Genomic DNA, 14,158 nt, shown 5'->3' with positions numbered 1-14,158 from the left:
GTATGCTTTTTCTTGAGGTTTTTGTGTCCAATTTACTTCTAGTGATTTCATACGGCTATTTGTGGGAGTTAGATTCACTGGGTAGGCTAAAATGACCAAACACCGACAGCATAAAAACGAAATCAAACTCTATTTATTATTAGCTCCAAATGTAAATCCATGTTCAATGCAAAGCACAACTGGACAACTCCATCTTTCTCTAAAGTCACTTCCTGGAAGTCTTTATTCCTATGGAAAAGTGTTGAGTAGGGAAAACAGGGCACATTTTAGCATCAAAATATACCAAAAAATAGAAGTACTCATTATGCAGATTGGGCCATTTAAGAATAATAAACCGTATATTACCTGTTTTGATTATAATTATTGATGCATTAATGTGTTATAAAAGTTTGTAAAGGTGCAGCTTTTAATCCCTTAAATACTGCAGGGTAGCTTGTGAATTCAAGGTAAATACTCAAGTAAAGTACAAGTATCTCAAAGTTGTATTTAAGTACAGTACTTGAGTAAATGTACTTAGTGACTTCCCATCTCTTGTTAACAGTCATATAAACTGGTGTACTCAGGCCCCAATGGATGCCCCCATATTGAAAATAAAGCGGGTCAAAAGTTCCCTCTTGGAAGCCCCTATAATAGATACAACATAATAAAGTTGCCTCTGGCAGTGGTTCTCAGCTCACTCCATACATCTCCTTAAAAATAATGGTCTTCAAGGTTATAATGGCTGAACAATGAATTGAAATACAAAAAAAGGGGGGAAATAAAGAAAGACCTTCAATTTGACAGTTGCATTGGAGTTTATACAGTGTCTTTATTACATTTAGTTATTTTGAAATAACATAATTAATAATGACAATAAATAAACATAGCTGATTTATAACTATCAAAGTTATCTGATGGACTGAAACAATTATTACTTCATTATGAATATGATAATTAATAACAGCTGTTTTAGTAGAAATGAAACATTTGCACCAGTAAAAATACATATATTAAGGGTTATCCGATTGCAATATAAAAATGTTTAACTACCTTTTATGCCCGCAAGTTTGCGCAACAATTTGAGTAAAAAATCATATGCTCTGATTAACTGATGAAGGAGGAGGAAGCTTTCTGTGGCGTGGGGGGAAATCTCCCTGGGTTTGAAGACAGATACGTCAGGTTGCTTCTCGCACTCCGGATCACAAAGCTGCAAGAGAGTGTTGCTGGCTTACACGCACAAAGCAAGAGAAGCAGAAATCTGTGCATCCTAGGATCAGAACGTTAAAACCTAACCCGAAGCACGGTGAGTAGGCTACCAAGCTTTTTTGCAAATTCATGTGCACGACAATGTTTGAGTGATGATAAGTGGCAGTTTCGTGTGTGTCTTGTGCCTTGAAGCATATTGATTTGTTGGCTTTGCCCTATTTGTGTTTTCTCCTTCAAGTTACAACAACTTTCTTATTCATTTTGTGAAACATAGCTTGGATCATCAGGCAATTCAATTGTGATTTATACCTTATCACGTGAAGAAATATATGTCCGAGTAATAGCTTCTGGTAATAAGCCCTACTAATAAAAGGCACAACTTGATGTATTAAAGACTAACAACAGAGGAGTTATTATCCTTAATCCATCCACAAGTTTTATGTGACTGTGTTCTGACAGCAGTAAACACCTGTCTCATTTACTGTCACTTTGCATTCTCTCCATCGTGCGTGTTTGTTTGCACCCCTGAGGCAGCTACAGAGAAACATGGCATTTGCAGGGATGCTGAGCAACGAGGACATCAAGGCGGCGATCCAGGCTTGTCAAGGTGAGTCAGACGACACACACACAGGCTCACACGGAGGGAGGCACACACTTAACGTGCATCCGATTAATACAAGAACACATATACTTTACAAGAAGTGTTTATACATGCACACACATGCAGAGAGATACAGACAGGAAATGTTAAACCCACTCCCAGTCCCACTAGGAAGAGCTGATGGGTTTCCACAGTGGGGGCAGGTAACCAGGCAGCCTTGTGGCAGGAGACCAGTTACCACCCGGATACCACAGTGTTTACGTTTAGCATTTACACAGAGAGGACAAAATCACACAACCTCCCCATCCCCCAAAGCACTTAATCATTTATCTCTCACAATTATGTTTGCATGACAAGGCGCACACAGCTCAACCTCTCAGAAGGAAATCAAATGTCAGCGCTTTTGTGCCCTTTAATCAAGAGAATCACCCCGTTAGCAATGATTCAGGCATTGTCAAATCTAAACTTTATGCAATTTAGTTTTATGAAAGTGATGATAACAGACATATCACCTTAAGGTTAGGGGTACTTAAAGTGTCCACTCTGAGCGGCTTGTTAAATAAAGGGCTTTTAACCTTTAGGTTTTCATTAGACCCATGGACATATCCGGTGTGCTTTACTGCTCCGATGGCACAATGACATAGCCTGTAATGGTATAAGACAGTGATGCGCTACAGGGTGTCTATTGGTACATTTCATTGACTGAAGAATGAAAGTCATCCGAGCGTATGAGTTAATGCGACATTTCTATTCAGTCCCTCACCACTCTTGCTTTCTTGCTGTTCTGTGATTGACCTCTCACTCCCACATATGTGTGTCTCTTTTGCTCTTTTCATCCCCCTCTTTGCATATGCAGCTCCGGGCACATTTAACTTCAAGTCGTTCTTTGAGCAAGTAGGACTAACTGGCTCATCCGAGACCGAGGGAAGAAAAGTGTTTATAGTCCTGGACCAAGACAAGAGTGGATACATTGAGGAGGAGGAGCTCAAGTAAGGATAATGTGTCTGTATATGTGTGGGTGGGTGTGTAATTGAAGGGCTAGTGTTAAGATACAGTGTATGTGCGTGTGTTCTACATCTATGTTTCACTCCCTTGTGATTGCCCAAAGGCAGAGGTCACTGTATGAATGGAGCGGCATTCCCAGCGAATGCATTCAGTAATACCTGAGGGGGAGGGCCGGTGAGTGAATGAGTTAAGAGGAGGGGGATTGAAAAGGCTCAGCAAAGCCTAGAGGGAAAATACATTGCATAAGTACAGTCTATGATGCCATGATTCGAATACAGTCTATGATGATATAAGTCTGAACGTATGGCTTATGTTTTATGTGCACCCAACAGACTGTTCCTCCAGAATTTCTCTCCGGGAGCGAGGGAACTGACTGTGTGTGAGACCAAGACTCTGATGAGTGCAGGAGATAAGGATGGTGATGGCAAGATTGGGATGGAAGGTGGGTGCATTTACAACTTTTTAGAAAGCACATCAGACAAAGAAGCCGCATGTGCATGGGAGCTGTCCATTACCCAGTGCTGAACTTGCAGTCCATAAATAGCACATACAAGAACATTAAAAATAATAAAATAATACACCAAATAACTTGTTTATTCATCGCGAATGTGTTTTAGGACTTTTATTGCCTGGGTATGATTGTTGTGGTTAAAAAAATATCCGACTGAATTTGTTTTTCTCTTCCACAGAGTTCTGTGAAATGCTGAATTAAACGAAATCAACATCTTTGACCACGACTGTCTTTCCCTATTTTAAGATAACAGTTCTCTTCTTGGAAATTCTGATTTTCAATATTGTTTGATGCAAAGAAACCTTGGATGTTCTTTACCTGCCTGCTGCTCTTCCTATTGATGTGATACAATTATGCAAAAGATGTGTGGTGGACAGAAAGTTAAAGGTAGATTAGATGTGTGTGTATGTGTGTTTTCAATCAGGTATACCTGGAAGGATTTAATAAATGTGTTTAACATGTGGTATCACTGTGTCTGATTTTTTCTTATGCCTGTAATGGACGAAGTCTCTCTGAAAGCCATAAACACTTAAGGTATTGAGGGGTTTCAATTATTTTAATCTTGATTGTAAAGTATCTGCATCTTATGAGAAAAGAAAGGGATGACCAACAACATTAACATATGATAAACCATAATAGATTTTAGACTAAACCATTCAATAGCCTTAGAGTATGATGAGTGGCCATTGATGCAGTTATCCCACTCACACTGCACTGATGGAAGTTTTCAATAGAGCCACTGGCATAATTCTGATAAGGGAAACCCATGGGACTTTTTCCATCAAAGACATTTTGACTTTGTAATGTAATAGAAAGCAAATGATATGCAAGTAACTCCCACTGGGAGTCTTGAAAAAACGTACCCATCTATTTGTAACACTTTTCAAAATGTGTTTTTGAAAAATGCCTAATTTGATTCACTGCTGCAGAGTATGTTAAGCCCCCCCTTCCCCCAAAAAATGAAATATCCACATTTTCTTAGGATCATTGCTGCCTTCTGCTGGACGGTTCCAGGTAAAAATATAGACAATAATTATGGCATTTACGGTGACTTATTGCATTTTTTTGTTTTTACACTACCAAGATGACTTGGATGAGTGTTGGAGGTTTAAATAACTGAAATGATTCACAGTTTAGGGTTAACATTTAATTAAAAAAGAAAACACATTAATCAGTTGAAAGTTGCTGACAAAACACATAAAGAAGGAAATGATGTATCTGCATTAACAAAGTTATTTATATGCCAACAAATGAGCTGCCTTTTGTGCCTTGGCAGCACGTCAGAGTAAAATGAGTTGTCAACATATTGCTAACTTGTTCACGCAAGCAATCATGCTGCACACAGAACATAGTCTGAATGATTGGTGCATTGCCTACTAAGGACAGGACCTCAAGGGCTTGGCTGCTGTTTGCCTGAAACTCGACTCACTTCATGCGTCGTTCAGATTAACCACTTGTAAATCTACGGCATCATGTATACTTCAAGGACAGCTACTTAATGTCACAGATACATATCTATCTCCCAATCACCTCGGGGGAGGTATTTGCAACTCCAGCTCTTTGGATGCAATTATCGGGAGCCTAACTCCACCCATTTATAATCACTTCCTGATAAAACTGAGAAGAGGCTTCTAATAAAGGAGATAAAGGGGGAATTAAGTGAATTCACGTATTCACTTAGCAGACAGCCACTACCACTCAGACATGAGTATTAGATATAAAATATACAATGATTATGTAATAATAAGCTCAATGATGGTGGATCGAAGCAAATATACATTTATTGGAACATCTCGCTGATACCACAGTAGTCAGAATCAACATATATCATATCAAGTATAATAAGGAGAATTTACGAATCATAAGGGGATACATATTAATAGGGCTTTTGATGGCAATGCATATTCAGTCCTTAACACCTTTGATACTTTGCAGAGTGTTGAATTACGTAATGGCAGTGCATTTAATATTTCCTCAGTTTATTAAAAAAGTTAACAGCAGTGCAGTGAGTCCCTGGTGCTTATTGACGTGGCACCAATTGGCTTCAAGATTCTCTCACAATCCTAATTAGAGGTTGACCCAGGGCCTGTATCCACTCTCAATCAATAATTTCATTATTATTCTCAAAAGGAACTTGAATGTTGGTTATAAATCACATGAGTGCAATATGAAGTCGGGGAGCAGCGGGCTCACTCACGTTACCACACGTCTAGCTATAGGCCTCAGCACACATGGTAGCATCCTCATTTGTTCGACTAAAAATAGGACGAGACTAGTAGACACATTTTTTCGAAACCCATGCATCTTGGTAAGTGATACTGAGACTCAAAACTCTCTAAAAGGTGTTGCTCAAGGATATATAAGAGAGAGGGAAAGGGACCGGTAGCATTCACTCTACTCCTCCTTGGCTTTCACTTCCCCCAACGCAGCCCAAAGGTGAGTGGGAAGCGCGCTGACCGCTGGCACTTTACACTTGGAAGAGAGGGATTGAGACAAGGAAATCCTTTTGGACTATAACTGTAGGGAGAAATGGAACCAACATAGACAGGAAACCCCCATGGACGACAGGACAACTCAATCAGAGCAAAAGGAGGCCCAATGTGGCCATTTGGTTTCAATGGATCGCTGTCTGTGGATGATAATCGCGCTATTTTACTTTCACCTTTTTTTTAACCGGATGAAAACATATAATCACACCCAAAGCTATCGACGCGTTTGACATCACTGCGTTTGCCCGAGTGCACGTTGGCAGTGATTCATTTCGCTGAGAATTGGCCTCTGAGTGGGAGCATCCTTTATTTAGTGTCCTAGCAGCGATGGGATAAACAGAGTGAGGCATGAGCTGACATCCGGAGGCAAAGAGTAGCTCTTTAGCCCGTACTTAAAAACTAAAACTAAAACAGTTGATGCTATGTTGCAGCCTTTTAAAATTGAAGCAATTATTCATTGTGACCAAAACAAGTTTATGTTCCTATGGATGTTTTCAAATACAATGTTAATGAACTTTCTTTCTCAAGATGAGGAATAGCCTTACCTGGAAGCCTGATAACTGATGCATGGTTTTAAGCTAATGTTGATATATTATCAACTCTAAACCTTTAGGGAACAGAGTCTTAGTCCTCCCTATCTGAAGTCTCTGTATTTTAGATACAAATATCCTAGATACACTATAGGCGTACTTGTTATTGCTTTAAAGAGGTATATTTGCAATGCATTCATTTTGACTTTTGTATGGGGTTTTTGATTATTTTAATCATCCTGGGCATTGTCTTCTTTGTTCCCTTAGAATCAGAAAAAATGGCCGTCGCCAGCATGCTCAAGGAAGCTGACATCAAAGCTGCTCTGGAAGGATGCAAAGGTGAGCTTCATTGACTCAATATTGTACACAGTAAATTATACAGCTAAAACACAATTCATCCTCATTTTCACTTTTTATGAATTGCCATGCAAAGCAAAGTGCTGCAAATTGTGGTGAAAATGAAACATATAACCTGCCAGGCATAGTTATCAAATCCAATCAAAACAGAAGTCCTAGTGCCTCCAGCATGCCTTTATGCTGCTAATGATGTTAAAATGTGTTTTCCAGCTGCTGACTCCTTCGACCACAAGAAATTCTTCAGTGCATGCGGTCTGTCTGGAAAGTCTTCTGATGAGGTCAAGAAAGCCTTCGCCATCATTGACCAGGACATGAGTGGATTCATTGAGGAGGAAGAGCTGAAGTAAGACATGCCTCTGCTGCCAAAAATATGCACCACATCTAGAATTGCTGTGCTGGAATTGAGAAACAAGTGGTAGCTTACCTCGTTCTCCCCACATTCTGTTTTAGCTTGGCTTTAAAATGGGGGTTCTTGGAAATGTCCTTTTCCATTTCCAAGCTACAATATTAAAAAAGTAAACTAAGGGCCACGTTTATTTAATCATTTATAACTTTACATCTCAGTCCCATTGGACAGACTTCTTCCAACATGTTGCCTTAACATTCACAACACAACAGAATGCTCTTTAATACCTTTCTCTGCACAGTGATGCACATCCAATCAACCAAGATAGTGTGATATGTTCATCATTTTAACTTCTGCTGCTTTGTCCTCCTGTCAGGCTGTTCCTGCAGAACTTCGCTGCTGGTGCCAGAGCCCTCACCGAGAAGGAGACCAAGGCCTTCCTTGCCATTGGTGACGCTGATGGTGATGGCATGATTGGAATTGATGGTAAGAGTTATTTTGAGTAATCAGACACATTAGAGACATGCACAATTATGCTGATGCTTATTGGCCTTGGACTCTTGGAACATTTCATATTTAACATCCATTCACATACTTCCAGTACTTGCTAAGACCTAAAGTGTAGGTACATTTTGGTCCAATTAGTCCAGATCATACCACCATGACAAAATAAGAAACCAATTCAATTTTCTTCACCACTAATGCCAGTTTCATTCTACTTTCACAGAGTTTGCTACCATGGTAAAGGCATAACTTTTCACTGACCCAGATCAACTGTGAACTTCCTGCAAGATTTCAGTAATCATCAGCTGAAAGAATGTTTTTTTATACCTTATTTATGACTTGCCTGCTGATTATTTCTCAACATGGAACACATGTTTAACTGTGAATGCATATTGCTCAGATGTGTTAAATGTTCTGAAAAAATGACTTGTGCAAATGGTCCAACACTTTTGAAGAAGAGTGAAAAACCAAGAATAAATACTCTTTTGGTGTAAACTGATATGTCTCAACTCAGTCATCTTTATATTGGTCAAAATGTGGAGTATTAAAAACCCCGCCTGGGGATTTTGAATTCTTGGGAGGTGCTATTGAACTGACCTGCCCAGCACTCATTTTGAGAATTGGTTAATGAGAAAGGGGGTATAACTGGACTAAGGTTACAAGTTGGCAAACAAATTGGGAATAGCCCTGGGGCTTCGCTCATATACTTCCTGGATGCGGGGAGGTTTGCAATGGATAGCTGTCACACATAGTGTAATTAGCTGCTCTGTTCCAAGGTCTTTTTCTCCACCAACTGCTGAGTGGTCGATTACATGATGTGCTGTGGCAACAGGGGGGCTATTAACAGACACTATGCATCAGCAGGACCTTTGAATCTGGTGCTTGATGCAAATCTATAGTTATCTTAGGGTTCCTTGACACATGATTTGTAAAGTGTTTAGAATGTGCAACATTTATCAAGGAAAGTAAATATTCAGTATAACATAATTCAATAGTTCATCAGCTATATTTAAGTCAAACTACGATTCAAGGGGAAGCTATGAATGCTCAGGGAAATGCAATTCAGCAATATGTTGACCCTGTCAGATGACACCCTGAGCTTGTTACTATCAACTCAGTGGTCAAAACAGAGAGGCATAGTGACAGCAGTCTGCTCTCCCTCAGCCCACAGGGCAGGGCTGCCACCTGCAGGTCAAAGCTATTCTCTTCATTGTACAGTAAGACAAGGCGAGATGAGCAACTCATAATATCCTTCTCTTTTCTACTATCTTAGGAGGGTTTCAACTTTATTTTGCCTGCATTCTCTTGCACTTTTAAACATTTTTCACTCTTAGAATAACACAAAGTGATACATGGACTTTGACTAGTCTGAACAATACCAACTAATTTATGAATCTGCAGTCAACTGTGGCTGTTTTTCTCTTTATATGCCAAGTCGTGTTGGCTCCTTTGTTCTTTATCTATTCAATTCGGACAAAACACAAATGGCTGCACTAAGAAAATACATTATGACGTGTATAACAAATTAAATGCTCATTGTGGCTGTGAGGTGGGCAACTATTAGGTACAATACCAATGTTACAAAGACACAAGCCTATATACATTTGAATTTTAAATAGTACAGTATATTCTTAAATACAATAGCAAGTGTCCTCCAAACCAACACGAAAGGAGGGAAAACAACTGATGAGTATCAGTTTCTCCAGCCCCAATGCATGCATGCTCCGTGTCCACCCTCTTACAGTTGTTTGTTGCCAGCAGCAATTTCAATTCGTCCTCCTCAGCAGTGCAATGTCCTATTCTTAGTATTGAGGGGGACATTAAAGACTTCTTCGAACGCACCTTTTAAGCGTCTTCATTTGTGAAACTTAAAATAGACCGCGCTCTGGCCACAGGAAGGATTTTCGCCGGCCCCTTTTCAACGGTGTCAGTTATCTTATGCCTCAGATTTCGATGGAGTAAAACTATAAAAAGGTCACGGGCAGCAACGGCAAGTTCACTGCAGTCGACTCAAGTCCTCTCTGTTTCATCTGTACTCTTCAAAGCAAATACATCAAAGAGGTGAGTTTGAATTAAAGGAGAAAAGAAAACTGGGAAACACCGAGCCGCAGCATCTTCTCGGTTTACATTTTTCAGAAAACATTGTTGTTTTTTTACTTGTATTGTGGAGTTCGCGCTGCAATGCAGCATCTGAGTTTTTGGAGCATTATTTTTGCGGAAGCGTCAGCTGCAAGAAGACATGGATTTTACCGCTAAGACATTCCAGCATCTAGAGATACAGTAGGAAACATGTGTCGATCTCCTCTCAAAAGGAATTTGGAAATACAATCCACTCTGAACAAAAGGGGACTGAAAATGTTGCCCTGTGAAATCGGAACTGATTCCATTATGTTTATGTTCCAATGTGGATGGTTAACATCATATTAAATGCAAAGAGTTGAGTTTAAATGATAAATTGATCGTTCTTTATTATGTTATTAGTTTACAGTTGAAATAATGTGTAATACAGTGAACCGTGATGCGTACAGTCAACTATTGTAAAGCCATTGTAGGCTATGTCTATTTTGAGATAATAATAGTACAAAAATAATAATACAAATATATATATACATAAAAATACAAATAATAATAATAATATATATTTTTGTATTTCTGCAGATCGAAATGGCCTTCGCAAGTCTACTTAAAGACGCTGATGTCGCTGCAGCCCTGGAAGGATGCAAAGGTGACTCCTCAAGTTACACTCACACAAAAACAATCACAGCCCTCCCTCTTTGCCTCTGTGTTTGGAGGTCGCTTTTTGTCCAGCTTGTGTATGTGGATGCAGTCTGAGTAACGACTTGCATTCATTTCAGACGCTGGCAAATTCGACCTGAAAAAGTCCTTGTGCCTGCAGCTTGCCTTTATGCTGCTAATGATGTTAAAATGTGTTTTCCAGCTGCTGACTCCTTCGACCACAAGAAGTTCTTCAAGGCATGCGGTATGGCTGCCAAGTCCGCAGAAGACCTGAAGAAGGCCTTCGCCATCATTGACCAGGACAACAGTGGATTCATTGAGGAGGAGGAGCTGAAGTAAGACACACACCACACACTTAATGCACAAACACCATTGTTGCATGCTCTGATATCAGCTTCATAAAACAACAAAAAGTTATATCTATAAGCCAAGTAAATAATGGGTGTATTGTTGGGGACTGGATGAATGTAAAGCTTCCTACAGCAATTGTAATAATATGGATTTTTGAGTCAGCTAGGTGTAATTTACATTAAGCATGCTGAGGACATTGGGGATTATGTCCCTTTTTGTTTTTCAAACCTACATAAAAAATTTGAAAAACATCTTACACCAAGAAATGTTAACTAAATAAGAAAAAACGTTCACAATGTACAAAGAATCAATAAATGTCCATTGACCTCAACTAAAATAATGCTCCCCCAGTTTACTCATTATAAAAAATGACCAAAAATAATGCATGTACTGACCAGTAATCGTGAAATTTTTTCTTGGTTTTTCCCTAACTTAAAAATGATCTACTCTGATCTCAAAACACATCTTCTGACCCACTATGTCCCCAACACTTTTCAACATAAAGTAAGGCACTTGGTCTAAAACCAATGGTAGCTGGGGTCCTTGAACTAACCACCAGATGTGTTTGCTGTCTTCAGGCTGTTCCTGCAGACCTTCAAGGCAGGTGCACGCGCGCTGACCGATGCCGAGACCAAGATACTCCTGAAGGCCGGAGACTCCGACGGTGATGGCATGATTGGCGCTGACGGTGCGGACTCTCATCTCTTTCTCTCCTGCAGAGTGCTTACATCATTCTGTGGTGGAAACTAAAGACCCTAACTGTGTTTTCCTGTCTCCCTGCAGAGTTCGCTGCCATGGTTAAGCAATAAAGCGGCAACTGACCAACGACACCTGCTCTGATGGAACAAAGCCCATGTCGACCTCCCCTCGTTTTCATCTGAATATAAATAATTTTTATACATTTGCTTAAGAGATTTTTCCTCCTATGAAATACATTGTCCAAACAAAAATGATGAGTGTGAATGTCGCTCGGTTGTGTTCATGTCTTAAATATGAATTTTGCTTATTGTAAAATCTATGATGCACTTTCCAGGTACAAACGATTAAAAAAAAACGGAGAATAAATATTCTTTTGATGCGGTCTTATTGTGTTTTAATGCTTTATGTTTGGTTTAAATACACCTACTGAGGGCAAGTTCTCTCTCTCATTAGAAAATGGATGAAATGTGTGAATTCTTTAATTTATCAAAATAATGAAATATAGATACTAAAGAATAGCAGCTATTAAGTTTATTTCAAAGTATTTATACAAAGTCTTTGTGACCTATGCAAGACAACAAATGCAAGTGTTAATCTACTGATAATAACTTAAAAAAGGTAAAGCCTTATGTTTAATATTCTTTAAAGATTGTCCAATCATTATAGAGAGATATCGATGAGTCAATAAAAAATACAATGAACTGTAGTATTATAAGCAGGCCACACACACGCGCAGACACAAACACAAACACGCTGTGTGTGCCATCCCCTGCCACAAGATGGTGTCCTAACGTCCTTTAACAGTAATAGACTTTGGGACAGATCCCCTTAAATTATCTGACAATAAAGACAACTACATGGACATATTAGTCCTATATTTGAAGCGTTCCTTTTAGAATAGTCTTTTTGGTTGTAAGGCCCATATTAACTCATGCATTAAGTGCAAAATAAAAAATACAAATAATAGTAAAGTTAAGGGGCAATTCGGAAAAATGTTGTTTAAATATCTGTAGCCCAAATTCCTACTTTTTTTGTGAAGAAGTGAAGAAATGTTAAAATGTCGTTTGAATGAGATGTCATCTAATTGTTTAAAAATAATGATGTAAATATTGGACCTAAGATTAAAATGCATATATTGACATGTTGCAGTGTTGACATGGATTGCAGGTCGACAGGGAGGACGGTCTGAGTAAGTTAAATAAAGTCTTATTTCCGAAAAACAAAGAAGGCTATAAAATAAAAAAGGAGGATCGGCTCCGGCCAATCTAGATGTTCAGGAGTGAGTCGTGAAAAGAACATTAGCGAATGTAGTTAAATAAGTGATAGCGAGTAACAGTATAGTCTGTGAGGTATCATCATGGCGGATGACATCATGAACCGGCTGTCAGCAAAGTCGCACCATGCTCTCGATCCGGTGTCCTCAGTCTCTTCTTTACACAGCCTGGAGGAGATGATTTAGTTTCTCAGGAGTCCAGCTTTACTAGTTCTGCACTATCTGACGTCACGTGTTGAAGTGCCCCGTTATCAAGTCGGCACCATGATTAGGTGCAGGGAGGGTTGACAATGACAAACTACTGGAGATACAAGCTTTAATTATATAATGAAAGAGGCCAGGATGCTGTCAATGAATTAAACACGTAGGCTTACTGTGCGTAAAGTTCATGCCCATATCAATCATACAAAAACTCTATCGATACAAAACATTTCCGATTTCAAACTAATTCCCTTTTCTGTCATCAGACCTTTAAATAATGATTAAGTATCATGACACTGCATCAGGCCAACATTACCTGCCGTTTACGGTCGCCAGCTGACGCTTGCTAGAAAGCAGCACTGTCAACATTCCCCGTAGCCTACTTTACGCACATAAGGTGCTGACTTCTAATGAGGGAGTTGGCCGGGGTCTGCTGTACCCCTACCTCTTGTTATATAATTAAGGGTGTCCCAAAGTTTCCCATTAAGAATATTTTAGGAATGACCTTTAATAGACGGTGCCATGGTGTAATGGTTAGCACTCTGGACTCTGAATCCAGCGATCCGAGTTCAAATCTCGGTGGGACCTAACTCGGTTTATTGAAATAAGATGTATTGATCAGCCGGTAATGTTAAAAATATAAATACTTTCTCTCCTGTCATCATGCAAGTCTGTCCCTCGCTGCTCCATAATGCTGCTGCTGCATATACAGACCTTCAGCTAAACCTATTTCATTGAAAGAAGTAACCTTCTTTCCTGTGTGCTGCTGCAGTGAACACTCTCAGGATCCTGCTTAATGACCCCTGAATGTGTCCGCTGTGGGCCACAAATACCCTCAAAAAAGACAACCTGAATTGGTTCCTTTGCACCTGGGAAAATTGGACAAACAACAAAGTCCAGTGTGCTGCTCTGGCCTCCAGAAAACTGGAAGAAACACAGAGACCAAATGGGACAAATGATCTAAAACTCAAGGCCAGTGCTCAGCCCTGGGTGACCCCTGACTGCTATATCTGCATTTGGAAGGTGCATGTGTTTACCTATGCATCATCATCACCATCCAGGAGGGATGGGACACAGACAGCCGAATGTGACCTCGGGTTCCTTCATCAGCACAGTTGATAAAGCAATTTAGTGAGGCTGTCGCCCGGTCAGTGTGAGAGAATGAGAAGGTCAGAAGGCACTGGCTTCCCTGACATTCACTGATGAGCATGTTATGTGTTTAGGGCAGACGATGGAACTAAGTATACCTACTTAAATACAATTTTGAGTATTTCCATTGTATGCAACTTTACACATTTTGTTTAATAACATGAAATATAATCAACACTTAAATAAGACTTTAGTTACACATGGAATAAATTATCATGCTA

At 39.6% G+C, this 14,158-nt stretch overlaps 3 protein-coding genes across 5 annotated transcripts; all 3 read left to right on the top strand.

Annotated features, from left to right (window-relative positions):
• The first annotated feature begins 737 nt into the window (after window positions 1-737).
• Window positions 738-3,766, top strand: pvalb5 (parvalbumin 5). Of its 3 annotated transcripts, none has more exons than XM_079645779.1 (5): window positions 738-1,282; window positions 1,726-1,792; window positions 2,643-2,775; window positions 3,124-3,233; window positions 3,481-3,766. In XM_079645779.1, the coding sequence occupies exons 2-5, from the start codon at window positions 1,732-1,734 to the stop codon at window positions 3,501-3,503; spliced, it is 327 nt and encodes a 108-aa protein (XP_079501905.1). In that variant the 5' UTR covers window positions 738-1,282; window positions 1,726-1,731; the 3' UTR covers window positions 3,504-3,766. The 3 variants fall into 3 exon arrangements, with proteins under 3 accessions (XP_079501905.1, XP_079501904.1, XP_079501903.1); XM_079645778.1 differs by having other exon boundaries at window positions 1,716-1,792; XM_079645777.1 differs by having other exon boundaries at window positions 740-1,282; window positions 1,720-1,792.
• Window positions 3,767-5,653: 1,887 nt separating this feature from the next.
• Window positions 5,654-8,027, top strand: LOC307016601 (parvalbumin beta-like). Its single transcript, XM_079645775.1, has 5 exons — window positions 5,654-5,738; window positions 6,589-6,660; window positions 6,889-7,021; window positions 7,401-7,510; window positions 7,752-8,027. Exons 2-5 carry the CDS (start codon window positions 6,600-6,602, stop codon window positions 7,775-7,777), a joined length of 330 nt encoding a protein of 109 aa, XP_079501901.1. The 5' UTR covers window positions 5,654-5,738; window positions 6,589-6,599; the 3' UTR covers window positions 7,778-8,027.
• Window positions 8,028-9,496: 1,469 nt separating this feature from the next.
• Window positions 9,497-11,696, top strand: LOC307016600 (parvalbumin beta-like). Its single transcript, XM_079645774.1, has 5 exons — window positions 9,497-9,589; window positions 10,187-10,253; window positions 10,467-10,599; window positions 11,194-11,303; window positions 11,399-11,696. The coding sequence occupies exons 2-5, from the start codon at window positions 10,193-10,195 to the stop codon at window positions 11,422-11,424; spliced, it is 330 nt and encodes a 109-aa protein (XP_079501900.1). The 5' UTR covers window positions 9,497-9,589; window positions 10,187-10,192; the 3' UTR covers window positions 11,425-11,696.
• The last annotated feature ends 2,462 nt before the right edge of the window (window positions 11,697-14,158 follow it).

This window comes from Notothenia rossii, assembly GCF_949606895.1.
Source record: "Notothenia rossii genome assembly, chromosome: 8".
In the NCBI taxonomy this organism is placed as follows: Eukaryota; Metazoa; Chordata; class Actinopteri; order Perciformes; family Nototheniidae; genus Notothenia; species Notothenia rossii.
The sequence above is the reverse complement of the archived record's forward strand: the minus strand, read 5'-3'. Positions and strand labels throughout refer to the sequence as shown.